This window comes from Colletotrichum acutatum (assembly GCF_030867785.1).
Source record: "Colletotrichum acutatum strain CBS 112980 chromosome Unknown BDZ83scaffold_242, whole genome shotgun sequence".
NCBI classification, from domain to species: domain Eukaryota; kingdom Fungi; phylum Ascomycota; class Sordariomycetes; order Glomerellales; family Glomerellaceae; genus Colletotrichum; species Colletotrichum acutatum.
Window position 1 is genome coordinate 20,286 of NW_026849236.1, and position 17,288 is coordinate 37,573.

The window sequence follows — 17,288 nt, forward strand, 5'->3', positions numbered from 1 at the left end:
TTTGGAAGAAGAAGGTCCCTGATCCCCAGAGGCTTGGCCAACTTGGCTCCCGTGTGGCGTTCTTTTCCAAGCATCTTGGCGATCAGCCGCCCTGAACGATCTCCACCATGTCTCCATCCCCCAACCAACAACAACAGGCTGCCAGTGAGCCAAAGACTGGCGGTCTTCACGATGGCGACGCCATTTCCGTCGACTCTCCCAGCAATGGCACGCCCGAGAAGAGGTCCGGCGAGCCCGCTGCTCCTTATACTGAGAGCGACATGGAGAAGCCGCCTTTTGTGTTCACAACCAAGGCCAACGGCGAAGAAGAGGCTTTTGATGAGGACGACCCGAGATTGAAAGACATCCCGGCCTACGTGCGCCGCATCGTTTCGCTACACGACGACCCGGATTTGCCCTGCCTTACGTTCCGATACTTCCTTCTCACCATCATCTTCGTTATTCCCGGCGCGTTCCTGTCGATGATGAGCCATTTCCGCACAACGTATGCGCCGTATTCTATCTTCTTCGTCCAGATCGCCTCGAGTTACTGCGGCGCATGGCTTGCTAAGATCCTGCCGGCGTGGGAGATCAAGGTCCCATTCACCAAGTTCAGCTTCAACCTCAACCCGGGGCCGTTCAACGTCAAAGAGCATGTCCTGATTACCATTTCCGCGGCATCGGGCGCTACTTACAACTTGGGATACACTCCCGTTGCGATGGCCGAGCTTTACTTCAACTCCAAGATTCACCCGGCAGCGGCGATTTTCTTCATGTGGGGCATTGTGTGGACTGGCTACTCGTTTGCCGCGCTGGCTAGACAGTTCTTGATCTACGATCCTCAGTTCCCATGGTTCACGGCGCTTTGCCAGACCGCCCTGTTCGAGACTCAAAAGAAGCAGCGCGAGGCCCCGACGGCTTCATCCCGCAAGCAGACGAGAGTCTTCTTCTGGGCTCTTCTCGGGATGACCATGTGGCAGTTCCTACCCGAGTACATCTTCCCTATGCTCGGATCCCTGGCCTTCCTCTGCTGGGTTGCACCCAACAACGCGGTCGCCAACTTTGTCGGCTCCGGTTTCGGAGGAATGGGCTTCCTGAACCTTTCGCTGGATTGGTCCAACATCTCGACCAACGGATCTCTCTTCTTGACTCCGTGGTGGACTCAGGTCGTCATGTTCTGTGGTTTCGCGTGTAGCTGTTGGATCTTGATTCCGGCCGCCAAGTACGGTCACCTCGGCGAGTGGCATGGGCACTTGATGTCCAACAGACTTTTCCTCGAGAACGGCACGTCGTACCCGATCACAAAGCTGCTTACTGCGGATGTTTCCTTCAATGAGACGGCTTACGCGGAGTACGGTCCCCCGTTCGTCAGCACCCAAGTCCTATGGACCATGTTTTTGTAAGGAAACCTACCTTCAGCCTCTGGAGATGCCCTCGTATTCTGACTCCTTATCTACTAGTGACTATGCTGCTTATACATCTGCGATTGCTTGGGCTGCTCTTTTCGGCTACAAGACCATCAAGAGCAGTCTCACGAAAATGATGGACCGCATGAGAAACGGCTCGCAAATCAGCACTCAGTACAACGACCAGCTCAGCATCCTGCAGCGAAGCTACCAGGAAGTACCCTTGTCTTGGTTTGCTGCCCTGTTTGCTGCGTCGGCCATTGCTCTCATTACTATCACAGCCACCGGGAACATGTTCATCCCTGTGTGGACGTACTTTGTTGCCATCGGAACTGGCGCGATTCTCGTCGTTCCGCTTGGCTGGTTGTATGCGCTTAGCAACTTCCAGTTGGCCATTGGTACAGTCAACGAGCTGCTTTACGGATTGATGGTGAACTCCGTCAGCGGATTCAAGAACCCGACTGGTGCTTCGGCGTACGGTGCCATCGCCGGAAATGCATGGTACCGCGCGCAGCTCAACCTCCAAGACATGAAGGTTGGGCACTACATGCATCTGAGCCCCAAGGCTGTGTTCTTCTCGCAGGTCTTTGGCTCGTTCTTGGGCGTTCCCATCAACTATGCTGTTGTTCGCTGGGTCTTGGACACCAAGTTCGATTACCTTACGGGAGCAAAGGAGGACCCCGCGCATCAGTGGACTGCCCAGTCTCTCACCTCCAACCTCACCATGGGTGTGCAGTACGTCCTCATCGGTCCCCGAAGGCTCTTCCAGCAGCACATCTACAAGGTTCTCCCGTATGGCTTCCTTGTCGGCGCCTTCACTCCGCTTCTCATCTACGCTCTTCACCGCGCCTTCCCCCGCGCCAAGTTTCAATTGTGGAACTCGACCATCTTCTTCTCGGCCATGGCTAGCTTCTACGGTAACATCAGCACCGGATACGTGAGCAGCTTGATTGGTGGCTTCGTGGTCATGTTCTGGGCGTACCGCTACCGGTACGACATGTGGGCCAGATGGAACTATATCTTGGCTGCTGCTTTCGACGCGGGATTCAACTTCAACATGCTGCTTACTTTCCTTTTCTTCGGTGCTGGAAAAATCGTCACCATGCCGAACTGGTGGGGCAATGATGCAGCGAGTTCTGAGCGTTGCTTTGCTCTCGATTGAGCTTGCTTAAAGGCGTCAAGTGCTTCTTGTTATGTTGGAATGGACTCTTGTAAACCAACATAAGGAGGAGGGTGTTTAGTCAAGCATATTTAAACAAATGAGATGGATACTTAATTGCACAAAACTTGCTCATTGGCTGCCACTGTGATTCTCAGGGTACCTACTTTACTCGATGGTAGACTAATTCACCATGACTAAACGAGGGAGCCAAGAAATTTCTCCTGGAAACCTTCTCAAAACGCCTCATCCCCCCACCTTAGCGAGCATCGCGGCATCATGACTGCCTGTTTCTTTCTCTGTTATTTACCACTTGCGCGAGTTGGTAATTTGGTATCGAATTAACGTGCGCTGATATGAACATCTGATCCATCCTGTTGCGACCATAGAGGATGTGGCTTGCAGAGGTTCCCTCTCATGACCGTATCGGAGATGACAAGATGCTATGCTTGACTTCCATCCTTGCTTCCATCTCAAATGATGAAAGACTCATGCGAGGTTGCAATCTGCTCATTTGAGCATCTATAATTCTAGGGAGACCGCTCTTCTTCGATTTGACTTGGAAAGTGGCACAGTCACCCATTCAGGAACACCAAATCGACTTCATTTACCGAGACCTGACGATGGACATGCCCAGCACGACGTCCCATTCTCATGGCACCGAGCCCATGCCTGTTGTCTTTCACACCAAGATGGCCACTGCGCTGTTCTCAGAATCATGGACACCGCGAACGCCTGGACAGTACGCGGGTACTTGCCTCGCCCTCATCGTCTTTACTATCATTCTACGTACTTTGATCGCCTTCAAACCCGTGTTGGAAGCGACAGTCTGGGCAGGCGAACATGGAAAGAGCCACTTGAGAATCGACGAGGATTTCGCGCCAAAAGAAAAGTCATCTGCTCCTACACCATGTTCAATTTTTCATAGAGTTGCGCAATGTGCCTACGAGGTTGTCATTGCCCTTCTCGGGTATCTCTTGTGAGTATCAGCCGATCCTTCCAAATGCGTGGGACAGCCTCAGCTGAGCGGCATTAATAATATCCATAGAATGCTGGCAGTAATGTCGATGAATCTAGGATATTTCTTGTCCATCCTTCTTGGTGTTTTCGTCGGAACGCTTTGCTTGGGCGGCATTGCCCGCAGCACAACATTTGATCATTGCTCTTAATACGTTGATATGAAGCTGGGAATTATTTTCCAAGGGTTCTTCTTCTGGTCTTCAAGTTTGTAACAGTCTGGCTATTCTCGCGCGGTATAATTAGCCATTACATGCGGGAGGCTCTCTGGGGCAGGAATACTTAGCTGTGGTTACTGAGAGCTCCAAGCGGTCGTCTGTGTTGTCACGCATCTGGTGATTATGGCCGTTACATCACAAAAGTCGTGGACCAACTATCCGTATCACTGACAATGCGTCTGTCTCCATTACCACCTCGGACAGAGATCACGCCGAGTCTAGCTAAATGCGCTCTAGTTGAATATACCCTGTCTTACCTGTTCAACATGCCCCGCCAATCCTTCTCAGGTCTCTGCCCCTCCACCCCTCTAATGCTGTACCAAACCAAGTCGCATTCGCAACATGTCAGTACGTCGAGATGCTGTGCAAAAGCTGCAACGACCTTGCAGATGCACGGATTGAAGAAGCTGAGCGACATACTGAACAGGCTCGCGGGCCATCTTCAAGCCGTGTGCTCATTCACCACGCGACATGGGCTTCATTTGAAGATGCAGTCGGCGCTGGTTGCCACCTGTGTACCTCCATACACGAGGAATTGGCGGCAGAGGGCCTAGTACCTGACAGCCACTCTGATACGGCACAGTTGTATGTGCAGGCTCACGCGCCGACGGCCATGCCAAGTGGCTACCTTGTCTTCTCGCCGTCCATGTAGGCAGCCTCCTCTCGAGACACGGAAGCAGACATGAAAGCCACTGACTCTTCATATCCTCGGCAGAGCCTGTCGAACCGGTGCTAGCTTTTACATGTTGAAGAACCAAGGTCAGAGTCCATCTAGTAAGCAGAGACGTCAGAGCCAGGAGCGGGTCAGTAACACCGATCAGGCGATGAACACGCGGAGTCTTTGCGCCTGGTGGAAGGTGACATAGGACAGGAGGATAAGGCTCTTACCTCGACTAGAACTTGGCTTCGTGATTGCATTTCAAACCATGCAGGCTATTGCGGGAAGGATACGGGCGGCTTTGTTCCGACGCGACTACTCGATCTTGAGGTCCGAGACACCGACGACGTGCGACTGTCGACAGCTGTGCCCGTCCATGAGACGTACGCCACTCTCAGTCATTGCTGGGGCAAATCCGAGATTCTGACGTTGAGGCGGGCCAACATGGAATCTTTTCAGGCCGGTATACGAGTAGAAACGCTGTCCAAGACCTTTCGAGATACCATTTCCCTCCTTAGGAGACTTGGGCTGCGCTATCTCTGGATCGATTCGCTTTGTAAGTCATCTTTTGTTAGTTGGTCTAATGACTTGAGCCAGGCCGGATAGCTGACGGCCACACGTAGGCATCATCCAAGACTCGGTCGATGACTGGCGCAAAGAGTCCGTCACCATGGCTGAGGTATATCGTAATGGTACCATCAACATTGCCGCCACGGCTGCCTCTGGGGGAGATGAAGGGCTTTACTTTGCACCTCATCCAATTCACTCCAGGCATCTTCGCGTATCCTTCAACCAATCCATAGACGGCACCCTCTCTGAGGGACCGACCAGCGGGGAAAGACCGCTGGTGGTTGAAGCCGGAGACTACTTCCTTCTCAATAGCAAAATCTGGCAGCGTGGCGTTGAGGAGGCCCCTCTCAACACGCGCGGCTGGGTACTACAAGAACGACTCTTCTCTCCGCGAGTTATTCACTTTTCGCGACATCAGCTGTTTTGGCAGTGCGGCATGGATTACCGAATAGGACAATTTGCGTACTCAAATGATCGCATAGGATCCTTTGGTAAGGCCTACACCAACCGTGATCCACGCGCGTTTTCTCAAGTACTATGGCGTCTAAAGAGTATGACAAAGGAGGAGAAGGATCCCCTTCTCCTCGAAGAGGCATACCTTCCTTGGGAAGAAGTCGTCACGACGTACACGGCGCAGCACTTGACCAAAGGCGAGGACAGGCTCATTGCAGTACAAGCCTTGGCGAAAACTATGGAGGAGGCGGTGGATGATTGCTATGTCGCTGGATTATGGGAGAGCCGGTTGGTTGAGGATCTGCTATGGGCTTGTTCAGCACAGGGTGAGAGAGCGAGGTACTCACGTCAGACGACGTGGCGCGCTCCTACGTGGAGTTGGGCTTCAATGAATGGCGGGTCGGTCAAGAAGGCGACGTTGACTGGGAGATATGCTGGGCGGAAAGTGTTTGAAGGAGAAGCTCTTGTCAAGAGTATCAAGCACTGCGTGGAGGGGTATGACGGGGTCACGACTGGGCAGCTCAAGAGTGCCCGCCTGCAGCTTGATGGTTGTCTTTTGAAGAGTGCCATATCCTGGGAGGGCCACGCAGTATTGAGCGATGGCAATGTCAAAGGAATCAGTATGAGATGCCCAGATCCTGGATTTCGGACCTTTATTGTTTGTCCAGACGAGTGGAATTGGGATGGGGCCGACAAACTCAACTATCAACTGCCAGCAGGCAGCATTTTGCTCGCAATAGGGACCCATCTCGCCTACAAGGCTGCCGGAACGGACCCGAATCCGTGTATTGAAGGCTTGGTATTGCACGATGCTGGTCAGAAAGGAAGTCTATCGTTCTGTCGTACAGGCTACTTCAAGCTGGTCGCGGAAGGAACCATCAGCAACGCTTGTTTGGCAGGGGAAGAAGGAGCATTGTTTACGAGGCATCAGAGCGTGTCTGGCGATGGAACTTGTACTTTGAACTTGTTCTGATTCGGGGACTGTGCTGCGTGGCCTTTTGAAAAAAGTATGTACAGGAAAGAAATGTGACCGTAAATTGGTCACAAGAAGACACGCCGGTCTTCAAAAACACCACTCCGATGATGAGGATTACCAGCCTTTGAGAACTCGACGATGACCACATGAAACCTAGGCCGTAGCCTGACGCCAAACACCGCCCAATGCTACCCTTGAGTCGAATGAGCAGGCGTTGGAACATCAGTTCCAATGCCCGCCCTTGGGGGAGAAAGACAAAGAAGAATACACAAGACCTAGAAAACTAGGCATAGTGCGCAAGGGGAGCATCCCTCTTGCCCATACGGCGCATCATGCCGCGAAGGGGACCGACGTTGGCGTCGACGAGCGTATTGACCCAGACCTTATCCTTGGTCTCCTCGCTCTGACACTCGACGCTGGCGGCACCAAGAAGAAGGGGCTTCATGTTGCCGTAGATGGTCTCGTACTGGCCGGCGTTGGTGACGAAGCTCTCGTGGTAGATACCAATATGGTTGTACTGCTGCTTGATGCTGTTGTACCAGTCCCAGCCCTTGCGGTGGATGGGGTCGTGGGCGAACTTGTTGAGGCCCTCGACGTCGCGGAAGTAGTAGATATTGAGCAGGGAGTTGTTGCGCGGGCCGTCGGCGCCGAGCCAGTTGGAGACGTGGTAGAGACCGTACTCGGAAGCGCGCTGGGCGAGGTCCTTGTTCATCTCTCGGAAGTATTGGCCGATTTCGCGACCGCCGGGGCAGAGGAGGCCCATGGGGTGGTTGAAGCGGACGCCGAGGTGGAAGACAACGAGAGACTGGGAGGCGGCGACGGCTGGGATGGCGCCGGTGGAGGGATCGGGGAACTGGGCGCTGGTGCGACCGCGGACGACGCCCTTCATGAAAGGGTTGGACTTCTCAGAGCGAGTATCGAGGATGGTCGAGACGATGGAGCTGAGACCCAGTGCCAAAGCCGGAATGACGGCGTACTTGGCAGGAAAGATGGAGAAAAGGAAGCACTGCATCAAGGCGCCGATTGACAAGAGGGTCGAGAGGTTGAAGCCATCCTTGATGAGCAGCTGAAAATGACAAGTCATTAACATTTGCTTTGGTGCGACGTAACACTCGGGTGTGATAATGAGGAAGAACTCACAGGAAGATGGTTGTACGGCTTGGTCCACTGGGGAGACTCAGTCGGCTTGAATATGCCGTGGAACCGCTCTGCGGTCTGGTACTCGGTAGCGGTGTCCATTGTAAGCATGAATATTCGGCCGGTGCCAGGCGGTAGGGTTCAAAGGTGGTTCGTGAATATAAGTGCGATGAGAGAAAGAATCGAGGAATAAGTGTGAATATGAGTGAGAATAGAGTGTGAGTTTGAAGATGAGGCGTAACGGTCGAGGGTGACGTTGAGGTTGAAGCTGTTGTGGAACTTTGTGATTCGAACAAGGTTGAAGGGTTGAAGGAAGGAAAGAAGAGGCTGGTCCCTTGCTTTAATATATCGTCAAAGAAAAGAAAAGTTGGAAAAAGGTCCTTCGTTAGCGCTCTTAGACTCCTTCCGATACAACCGTTGACAAGCCCAGGTTGAACACACCTGAGTCTTCCTCAAGGTGAGTGAGTGAGTGAGTGAATCACTTGGACCCCTGTCAAAATATTGTGGTTTGGTGGGGAAGGAGGAATTGAAAGCTTCAGGCCCGAGTCCCGGCTACGTGGATCACCTGGATTTAGAGTGGAAAAAAGAAGCGAAAGCGCAGCGGCGCTAGATGATTAGATCGGGACAACAGGCGAGATGGGGACGGGTGTTTGGCGATGGCGGTCGATGAAGGGCCACGGGTCGTAGACTAACATACGAGAACGGGTTAGCCTGGGAATCATGAGCGGAGCATCTTGAGCCCTTTTACATGGGGATACTCGTACCTGCAAGAGACCTCACTCGCTCACTCACTCACTGAGAACAACACGTCTGTACTTCGTACGTAGTGTACGAATAAAGCCACACGGAACGGAAGCTAAAGTACGCCAAGCGAAGAGGAGGGACAACCTTGTCACCGACGAGCCGGGACAATTGACGGCTTTGAAGGGCAGTTTGGGAGGGTCTGACAACCTTAGTGCGAGATGACGAATGCCGCTCTTCGCACTCGCTAACACGGACAAACTCCCAGACCCAACGGCGGTCTAGCGGACGACCGCCGACGTGGACCAGGGACGCGGCCGAGTGGGATGATGGGATGGGAAGGAATTTTGCCATGACGGCGAATTTCACATGAGCCACATGAGCCACATGCGTCAACGCAAAACGCTCCCGGCCCATTAGATATGTACCCAAGACAATGCCACAAACGCCGCCACCTGTTCATGCTGGCACTGATGCGGATGCGGTTTGCGCTAGGGGTCTTGGTGGTCTTGTCGGATTCGCGTGATATTTAGGCGCATTTACGAACTGCCGTCTTGTCTTGGGCCGCTGGCCCGCACGTGGCTCCGTCGCGTATCCTTGCTGTATTACCAGGAATCTACCATTGTTCTGATGCAGGTTGCTGTCAGCATTACTTTCTGCATGTCAAACAGCCAAATAACAATTAGACGATACACTAAATTTTCTTTCACAATATCGGAGCACCTGCCGATTTCATCTTACTTGCAAAGTCATATTGAAACAAACAATCTTTGGTCGTAAAGACAAAGAGATAGCGTGGAAAGACTGCAATAATTCTAGATAAGATGGGCCATCTGAGTATGGTAGGTATGTGTACTGGAGACATATTTTTCGAGAAAATGAAGCATATTGGTCCAATATCTCCTGTTATTCACCTGAGATAGACGTAACTCCGATAGTTTACCGAGAGTATCCTCTTTATCAATGTATCGTACTATACGACTCCAATACATCTGTAAATAAAGCCGTTTTCTAGAGGGGAGGTAAGCAGCATCTGCACCTGCCATTGGGAAAATTTTATAGTCGGTATATAAACCACAGTGTAACTCTCATAAATGCCACAATTGGTCTTGACCACAACCATTTTGTTCCATAAATCACAGCCGAGCTCTGCTCAGCGGAATCGTTCCGTCGTTACAGCTGATGACGCCACAATGCTTGGTATTTGATGATACCCGTGATGCGCAATTCTCGAGTCCTCAATCCCCAGCCTCGTTCATGCAGGTTCCCGCGCCGAGGAACTCTAGTTTGATCCATTGAGAAAATATGGCCAATCATCAGCTTCTTCAGGGTACCGATAACTATCACTCATTGTCGAGCTTCCGGAAAGTCAGGTTCACCTAGCCAGCCTGAGCGTGATTGTTCCGCTAGGGCAGCTCTGTGCGACACGAAGCGGGATGTTACTTAAATGTATGGATCAGTTTCCGTAGAAAGGCCTTTCGAGTGCTACGTCGCCTTCCATGCTTTACCTCTCCCGGAGGCATGTGATCTCTTGGTCCGACTTTCGGGCAATTTGATCTAGGCTGCACGATCCTGAGAAAAGGATATACCTAGACCAGGATCGTTCAATGCATGAAGACATCACTATAGCGGACTCACAGTCGATATTAATACAACGTGATCAAAAAAATGCACAAACGAGTGTCATATTTCTACAAATTTCATTCCATCAAAAAAATTCCACAAGCATCAAATCCAAAATTGTAGCCACAGCCCCCAACCGGCGGCTGGTTCTCGGTGTGGCACAGGGTATCGTGAAGCCCCCCAACTGACAGACTCCAGGACGCCGCGCTTCCGAGTAGCTAATTATACAGAAATTCAAAAAACAGGGGAGTAAGAAGGGAAAATAGATTGAGCAGTCCCATCCGCCCGTCACATTCCCAGCACTGAGGCCGCGGGTCACCTCAATGAAGCAGATTCATCATCGCCCTTGGTGGCATTGGCGATCTTGATCTGCTCTACGTCCTCTGCCTGGCCCTCGAGGACCTGCATGGCTCGCTTCTCACGGTTGTGCAAGACCATGATGCCCATCACCAAGCCGGCCTGGAGGATGTTGTTGGCCATGACCCAGAACCAACCGAACTTGAATCTGGGTGCTATTCTTCAGTCAGCGGTGGTCCTATCAATGGCACAATGGGAAAAATTTCTTACCTAGAGGTGTAGGGAATGTCACAATGTTCAAGCCTGCGAGAAGAGCCTGGCCGACTGCATTCATGGAGGCGACGACGACAGCACGTTCTTCAGCAGATCGGAACGTGACCTCGGAAGCCCAGGACATGAACAACGGGTTAAGCGCACCGCCAAGTCCAGCGACATAAAAGGCAAAGAACTTGAGTCCCTCGGGGATATTCCACACGGCCATGCAGATCGAACCGACCGTCATCCAACCGCAGATCCAGATGGAAGGCAGCCAGCGCTTACCCGTCGCATCAGCCCAGTAGCATCCAACCAACGCCGCCACAATGGAAATGGCAGACTGTCCGGTGGGAAGATTGTTAATCTGACTGATGGAGTAACGATCGTTGTTTGCCTTGAGATAGAGATTGAAAGGCTGTCCGTTGGTGATCATAGCCTGGTTGAAGACAAAGTACAAGCCGACAAAAGCGTACCAGTGCCAGCCCTTGAAGACGTCAGTGATGGCCTTGCGGTCGAACTTGACCCTGGGGGCCTCGGAGCCGCCTTCGGAAACGCGGCGGCGAGCCAGGGCGATTTGGTCAGATGTCAGGAGCCACGAGGGGTTCTTGGAATCGGGACGGGCGGGGAAGACGACGGCGCCGAGGATGGCTACGGGGAGGGTGATGCAGCCGCAGACGATGAAGAGCCAGCGCCATCCCTCGAGGCCATTGACGCCGTTGAGATTGGTGTAGCAGGCGGTCTGGAAGTAGCCGGCAAACATCTGATTGTATCGTGTTAGCCTAGCAGCGTTGCAAGTATGAAACAAAGATGCACTCACAGTTCCCAGAGGACCCGCAACGTAGAACAAACTCAGCCGACGTGATATCTCGGTGCTCTTGTACCAACATCCGATACAGTAGATGACGCCAGGATAGGCCACACATTCAAACACGCCACTGAAGAATCGAATGATGTAGACATGCTTTATATCCTTGACGAAAGCCGTGAGAAGAGTCAGGATGCCCCAGAGGATCTCGAAAGCCGGAATGAGGATGTTGGGCCTGCGTAGGTGTTCTTATTAGTCTCTATACTCAATTTCGGGCTTGTAAATCCTCAAGTGTAGTATCATTGGACCTATTCGACTTACCGAACACGAGTAAGAATGATGTTGGAGGGAATCATGGCAGCGCAGTATCCTGCCTGGAAAACACCAGTGGTATACTGCAAGTCATTGCCTTGCATCCCAACATCCTCCTTCATTCCACTGACGTAGGCATTCTGGAAGGCTTGGAGGTCGAGGAACTATTCGATCAAAGTCAGTCAACATTACAGAGCCCTGTGAAAGTCACATCTTCAACTCACTTTTGTGAAGAAAGTGAGGCAACCAAAGGTCAAGATCATAAAATCCTACTACTTGTTAGAAGCTGCGTGTTGGTTCCGGGATCCAGACCAGAAACCTACAAGCTTGCGCAACAATACTTTCTCTTCCTTGGAGGTATTGCGTTCGTACCAGCGCCACTTGTCTAACCAACTGGGACTGGTAACCGGCTCCTCGCGGACGCTCGTAGCCACGGTATCGCCCGCCATGGTGTAGTTCGTTGGTCTCCGAGGCTATTCGTACGAAGAGAGCTCAGGTGAACAACACGTATACCGTACAACCAACCGAAATTGGTCACTGAAGGTGCCGTGCAGCTTCGTTGAGGTGGAGCTGACAAACAGACTGGAGTCAGAGGCAACGGGGAATTGACAAGTGACGGAGCAGATGAGTATGGGGGCTGCTGCGGTCGGAACAAGCAGAGGCGGACGAGGAGTAGTTGCGTGATTGCGTATTATACTCAATGCACCTGTCTATCTCTCTCGTCATGCTCCTCACGAAGGGCACGTCTCGGCTATTCACAACCGGATTTGGGAGTTGTCGGTTGACGTTGAGAGGCGTGCGCCCTTCATTGCCCCCCCGGACGTAGGTGCGTGGTGTTGCAACGCGCGCCAGTGATAGGCATCACCGGACAACCCAAGCGAGTCGTGAAAGTACGCCCCAAGGAGTTGACAGGGCATGCTCCACCTTCGTCCACACAAGGGGGATGGTTGCAGAGATACTAGAGAGAGACTAATTACAATGTCAAGTAATCAAGCTGGGAGATAAGGAGGGGGATAAGCGTTGGTGTGTTGACAAGGATCAGACGAAGCTAAATGGTGGAGCTCCTCATAGTTGTCAAGCCATGCCCGTATCTTTCAAGTCTGAATCCCTTCAGACGCCCTGACTATTCCGCTCGCCTCCACCTCTCCTGTGATCCACAGCATTCGCGGGGTACGGCATACGACGGCCGGAGATCTCGCCGCGGCCCCTGCTGCGTCGGGTGTCATGATATTGGGGGTGTTGCTAATGCGAACGAGGCGATTTGTCTCGAGTCAACTCGGCTCTTGTTGGGAGACCTCGTTAGGGCGGTGTCAGTGTGGAGCATTGTCCTCAGCTGTCATAAACACCACATCAGTCCACGTCCGAAGGCCGAAGTGCATCAGCACCACTCTGAGATAGATAACTTGGAGGAAGATATTTTGGAAAGAGGAGTTGGGGCCAAGACTTTTGGTATAGCTGTCGAAAGGCAACCATCGTGTAACAGACAAAATCACCGAGTTAGTAGAATGAAGAAAAGCGTCCTTGCTTCTCTGGAACTTTGGCCCCGAGATAGCGCATTGTGATATTAATTGATTAGAAAAACCCACGCCATCTGTATCCAACTACACAATCCCGAGACATGACAGCAGAGTTCGATTGTAAGATTCCAAACTTCACGCAGTGCTCCCCGACCAAAGAAGATCTCGAGTACGTTGACCTCGTTAATCTCGATCTCTCGAACTTTGACAAAGTCAACGACCGTCGGAAACTAGCTGCAAGTCTCTTAGAAGGAGTGACTAGTCATGGATTCCTAACTATCACCAACCATGGCATTCCAGAAGCCCTCTACTCCTCTCAGGTCGATCTAGCCCACGCCCTACTCACTCTTCCACCAGAGGAGAAGTGGCCCTTCGAAACGACACCCGAACAAGAGAAGAAGGGGCTCAACATTGGGTTTAAGCCTTCGGGAAGCCAGAAACACAAGCAGGGGTTTCACAAGACCTTGGATCATTACAACTTCCCGGCAACTACAAATTCCTGTGACGATGAGCACCCCAGACTTTTGCATTCGCACCTTGCTCAAGTCGATGAACTTGTAAACCATTTTCGTCAAAAATTGGTGCCCAAGATTCTGGCACTCGTAGCAATAGTACTCGAGGTGCCAGAAGAACACCTCCATTCCACACACGCCTCTGGCACACAGCCCTGCTCGGAGTACCTACGATGTCTGCTGTATCATCCACGCCCTGCAGAAAGTGGGACGCAATACCGAGACCTATGGCTAGGAGGTCACACTGATCTAGGATCTATCACATTCATCTTCTCTCAACCAGTCTCATCATTGCAGATACGGCTACCATCCGGTGACTGGAAGTGGGTGCGCTACATCCCTGGGGCCCTCATCGTTAATGTCGGCGAGGCCTTGGAGCTTCTGACAGGCGGACTTTTACGGGCTACCGTACATAGAGTTGTCAAGCCGCCGCCAGATCAGGAAAGAGCGAAAAGACTGGGCATCATCTACTTTGCCAGGCCGAGGGACGACCAACGACTTCGACCCCTTGACAGTCCCCTGCTTCGGAGACTAGGCATCCATGAACCGTTGGACGAGAGGATTTTCACAATGTCACAGTATCTACATGCAAGGAAGCATGGATATAAGAGACTAGACTTCGATCAGGTCTGGTCAAGGTTGAAGGGACTGGGGGCTGAGGCTGATGGAGGTCCGCTGCGTGGAGAGCATGCACCCCGGCCTCTTCCTGGTCTAGAGGCAACAACTTGAATATGAAGACTATCTCTTGCCCAAACCTTATGTTGTTTGCTACATGAACCTTTATCAATGTCCGAGAAAGTGAGGCTAATCGACACTATTCTCGGGCCCTATCAACCCCCTCCACTATGATCCACCACAACCCCAGTCGCTTCATGAACCCGCACCCAGCCCCGACATTCCAATCCACCTGAAGCATCTCGACCGCGTCGATGGTTTAGTGGTAAAATTCTCCGTTGCCATCAAGCAGCGTCGGGGAGCCGGGGGTTCGATTCCCCCTCGACGCAACTCTTTTGCTGTGTGGCGCTTATTTCGCCAGACTTTTGCATGGGAAAAAGTTGGCAGTCAATTTCAGGTGTGAAGTAACGGACGGGAGCCATTATTCCATAACTCGAGTTGTCTTGGTATCATTAAGGTTTGTAAGTGCATCTACTTCTTCGCATCTCTTTCCTTACAGGCATCAGAGTAGAAGTTGAGACCAGCCTCCAGACGCACTGCACCATACATGGAACTGCTATCCAGTGGCCTCACGGCCTCAAACTCTCTAGCCTTTTCCATATGCCTCAGCGCAGCCTCACTAGTCTCCAGCTTCGTTCCTGCATCCTTGGCACACGTGAGTGCATGCCTCAAATCCTTCATCGCGAGCGCCACATCAAACCCAGCCTTGCTATCAGGCGGCGGTGCATAAGAACCACTGGTAATGCGCTTGCTATAGCTTTCGAGAACGGGGCCAAACATGTCCGAGATCATGTTCTCCAGCACCGGTGAACCGAGGCCGGTCTTCTCGGCAAAGACATGGGCTTCGGAGAGGACCTCCATGAAGGAGACGACTACGATGTTTCCGGCAATCTTGAGCAAGCTTGACTTGGTGACGTCTGCGCCCATGGGGATGACGGAGCGTGCCATTACGCCGTTGAGGTATAGGGAGATGGCCGAGATCGCAGATTCGGGTCCGGCCGTAACGAAGATGAGTTTGCCGGCAGCGGCCATTGCTGAGGCTCCGAAGACGGGGGCTATCCAGCGTTAATTTGAGAACATTGTATCAGCGATTGGAGGTGATCCTACCCGCAACAAACTGGCCCCCGGCCTCGGTGATCTGTTTTGAGATAGCAGCGGAAGTATCGGGGTGAACGGTTGTTGTTGTTGTTGTTGTTGTTGTATTTAACGCCGTGGCGGCCGGGCTAGAGCCCTTACCGCAGACCTCCCGAAGGGTATATGGCGTGGAGGGCCGTGAGCCAAGGCTACCTACTCTACAGTACGTCGTCTCTTTACATCGTCCTCCAAATCATGCCTTGTGGCCACTACGCGTTCTGTCTGTCCCCGGTTCCCGCTGGTGCCCCAGTTTCATTCTTTCCCAAATCGTCCCTTGGAATCGGGAGGTTCTTTGTAGTCCGCACTCACATCTACCTAGGTGTGGATGCTGCTACCGCAGACAGATCTTCTGGAAGAAGTCCGTCACGCGGAGAAAGGCCTCGAAGCCTCGTGGGTCGGTGATTAATCTCTTGAAGTAGGCCTCGAGAGATCCCATAGGACCTATGGGCTCGGGCATACTGCGAGAGTGGAGGGTCGGCCACCGTTGCCTCCTCGCCAGCGTTAGTCGACAGTAGACCAGGTGGTCCACGTCTTTCGCCTCTCCACAAGAGCACATCATTAGAGCGTCGTCGTGGTTGAAACGTCGGTGATATTGCTCGAAGTCCCCGTGACCCGATCGTGCCGCCAGCAGGTGATGTAACGTAGCCCGCGGCAAGGCCAGTTCAGGAGGGCTGGACAGAGCTGCCTCAAGCCCCAAGTCCGCGTACCGCGGCCTTCGCTCTTTATACCACCATCTCCTGTGCTGGCTTTGTAATTTTTCCCTTGCAAGCCGCTTGATGCCCGCTAGTGTTGCCATTTGACCCATCCGCGCCGGCAGTGTCGTTCCTTCTTTGGCCAGCCGGTCCGCGGCCTCGTTTCCTTCGATGCCCTGGTGTCCCGGGGACCAGTGCGTCCGTATATCAAATATCCTGGCCGCTTCTTGGATTTCGAGGAACGCGTCTTGTGACGAGTCCGGCGCCTTGCCGCGGATGCCTTGTATAACGCTGGTGTTGTCGATACATATGTGGATTGGATGACCGCGATTGGTGAGCAGAGCCCTTCTGAGGCCGGTTCGCGCCCCTTCGACCTCGGCGTCGAACACTTCTGCTAGTCCGAGTCGGCCGCACCCTTGCGCTATGCGTTTGGAGTCTCGGTAGATGACGAAGCCGTACCCCACGGCTCCGTTCGTCGCCCTGGAGCCGTCCGAGAAGACGATCATATGGCTTTCCGGTACTGTCTTTAGCCAGCGCTCGAAAGCTTTCGCAGCCTCTTCTTTGCATTGAACTACTATCTGATCCTGTGAGCTTGGCAGGTACTGTGATTGGAGGAACGTTGGTCTTCCGCATCTTGGCAGAAGTTCAGCCGTCCGTTGTAGTCTCGTCTGTTGCTGTCCCTGCTGGGAGAGCCGCGCGACTAGCGGGTGTCGGCGATCAATCCTCTGTAGTCGGACTGCGGCCCGTAAACGGACGCCTTCTAAGGCGACTTTGGCTGACGGTAAGCCGGCGTCTCGGAGGAGGCTACTGGTTGGCGTTGTCCTCCAGACAGGTAGAACGATCCTTGCTGCCGCTGTAATGACGCTGTCGATCTTCTGCACGAGCCCCTTCTGGCCTGTGTTGACGGGTCTTCCTTGGAAAGGCGGACTCGTGTCTGTCTCCGCTTGGCGTCTCGAAGCCGGCTTCGTGATACCTGCGTACCATGTTTCGGCGCCGAAGAGCGCGATCGGCAGTACGTAGGAGACGACGGCTTTTCGCACGGCGGCCGCTGGCAGTCCTCTCTTTGTGTTTGTAAGCTGCCTCAGGTGTTGAGCTGCCTTCTTTGCCGCAGCTACTCTTGTGTCGACGTGGTGCCGGAAGGACAGTCTCTTG

General features: G+C 52.8%; 8 protein-coding genes and 1 non-coding gene across 9 annotated transcripts; 5 read left to right on the top strand and 4 right to left on the bottom strand.

Annotated features, from left to right (window-relative positions):
• Positions 1-107: 107 nt before the first annotated feature.
• Positions 108-2,547, top strand: BDZ83DRAFT_594307 (OPT oligopeptide transporter protein-domain-containing protein; the record flags this gene model as incomplete). Its single annotated transcript, XM_060506707.1, has 2 exons — positions 108-1,378; positions 1,440-2,547. 2 exons carry the CDS (start codon positions 108-110, stop codon positions 2,545-2,547), a joined length of 2,379 nt encoding a protein of 792 aa, XP_060357618.1.
• A 178-nt stretch (positions 2,548-2,725) lies between these two features.
• BDZ83DRAFT_644168 (Ctr copper transporter) lies at positions 2,726-4,091 on the top strand. The gene is made up of 2 exons (XM_060509733.1): positions 2,726-3,523; positions 3,593-4,091. The coding sequence occupies exons 1-2, from the start codon at positions 3,168-3,170 to the stop codon at positions 3,711-3,713; spliced, it is 477 nt and encodes a 158-aa protein (XP_060357619.1). The 5' UTR covers positions 2,726-3,167; the 3' UTR covers positions 3,714-4,091.
• On the top strand, positions 4,068-6,576 carry BDZ83DRAFT_208550 (heterokaryon incompatibility protein-domain-containing protein). The gene is made up of 4 exons (XM_060501699.1): positions 4,068-4,427; positions 4,495-4,553; positions 4,601-4,993; positions 5,061-6,576. The coding sequence occupies exons 1-4, from the start codon at positions 4,138-4,140 to the stop codon at positions 6,431-6,433; spliced, it is 2,115 nt and encodes a 704-aa protein (XP_060357620.1). The 5' UTR covers positions 4,068-4,137; the 3' UTR covers positions 6,434-6,576.
• Positions 6,577-6,719: 143 nt separating this feature from the next.
• On the bottom strand, positions 6,720-7,526 carry BDZ83DRAFT_724882 (uncharacterized protein; the record flags this gene model as incomplete). Its single annotated transcript, XM_060512703.1, has 1 exon — positions 6,720-7,526. The coding sequence occupies one exon, from the start codon at positions 7,524-7,526 to the stop codon at positions 6,720-6,722; it is 807 nt and encodes a 268-aa protein (XP_060357621.1).
• An 839-nt stretch (positions 7,527-8,365) lies between these two features.
• On the bottom strand, positions 8,366-9,179 carry BDZ83DRAFT_658093 (uncharacterized protein; the record flags this gene model as incomplete). Its single annotated transcript, XM_060511008.1, has 2 exons — positions 8,366-8,769; positions 9,056-9,179. 2 exons carry the CDS (start codon positions 9,177-9,179, stop codon positions 8,366-8,368), a joined length of 528 nt encoding a protein of 175 aa, XP_060357622.1.
• A 1,073-nt stretch (positions 9,180-10,252) lies between these two features.
• On the bottom strand, positions 10,253-12,055 carry BDZ83DRAFT_797965 (major facilitator superfamily domain-containing protein; the record flags this gene model as incomplete). The annotated part of the gene is made up of 6 exons (XM_060515911.1): positions 10,253-10,449; positions 10,505-11,249; positions 11,307-11,529; positions 11,616-11,770; positions 11,831-11,875; positions 11,930-12,055. The coding sequence occupies 6 exons, from the start codon at positions 12,053-12,055 to the stop codon at positions 10,253-10,255; spliced, it is 1,491 nt and encodes a 496-aa protein (XP_060357623.1).
• Positions 12,056-13,224: 1,169 nt separating this feature from the next.
• BDZ83DRAFT_771072 (uncharacterized protein) lies at positions 13,225-14,364 on the top strand (the record flags this gene model as incomplete). Its single annotated transcript, XM_060515356.1, has 1 exon — positions 13,225-14,364. One exon carries the CDS (start codon positions 13,225-13,227, stop codon positions 14,362-14,364), a length of 1,140 nt encoding a protein of 379 aa, XP_060357624.1.
• Positions 14,365-14,558: 194 nt separating this feature from the next.
• BDZ83DRAFT_t330 lies at positions 14,559-14,639 on the top strand. Its single transcript has one exon. It is a non-coding gene; the product is annotated as a tRNA-Gly (tRNA).
• Positions 14,640-14,730: 91 nt separating this feature from the next.
• On the bottom strand, positions 14,731-15,501 carry BDZ83DRAFT_644174 (uncharacterized protein). Its single transcript, XM_060509734.1, has 2 exons — positions 15,418-15,501; positions 14,731-15,365 (listed from the first exon to the last, which is right to left on the bottom strand). The coding sequence occupies exon 2, from the start codon at positions 15,340-15,342 to the stop codon at positions 14,782-14,784; it is 561 nt and encodes a 186-aa protein (XP_060357625.1). The 5' UTR covers positions 15,343-15,365; positions 15,418-15,501; the 3' UTR covers positions 14,731-14,781.
• Between the last annotated feature and the right edge of the window lie 1,787 nt (positions 15,502-17,288).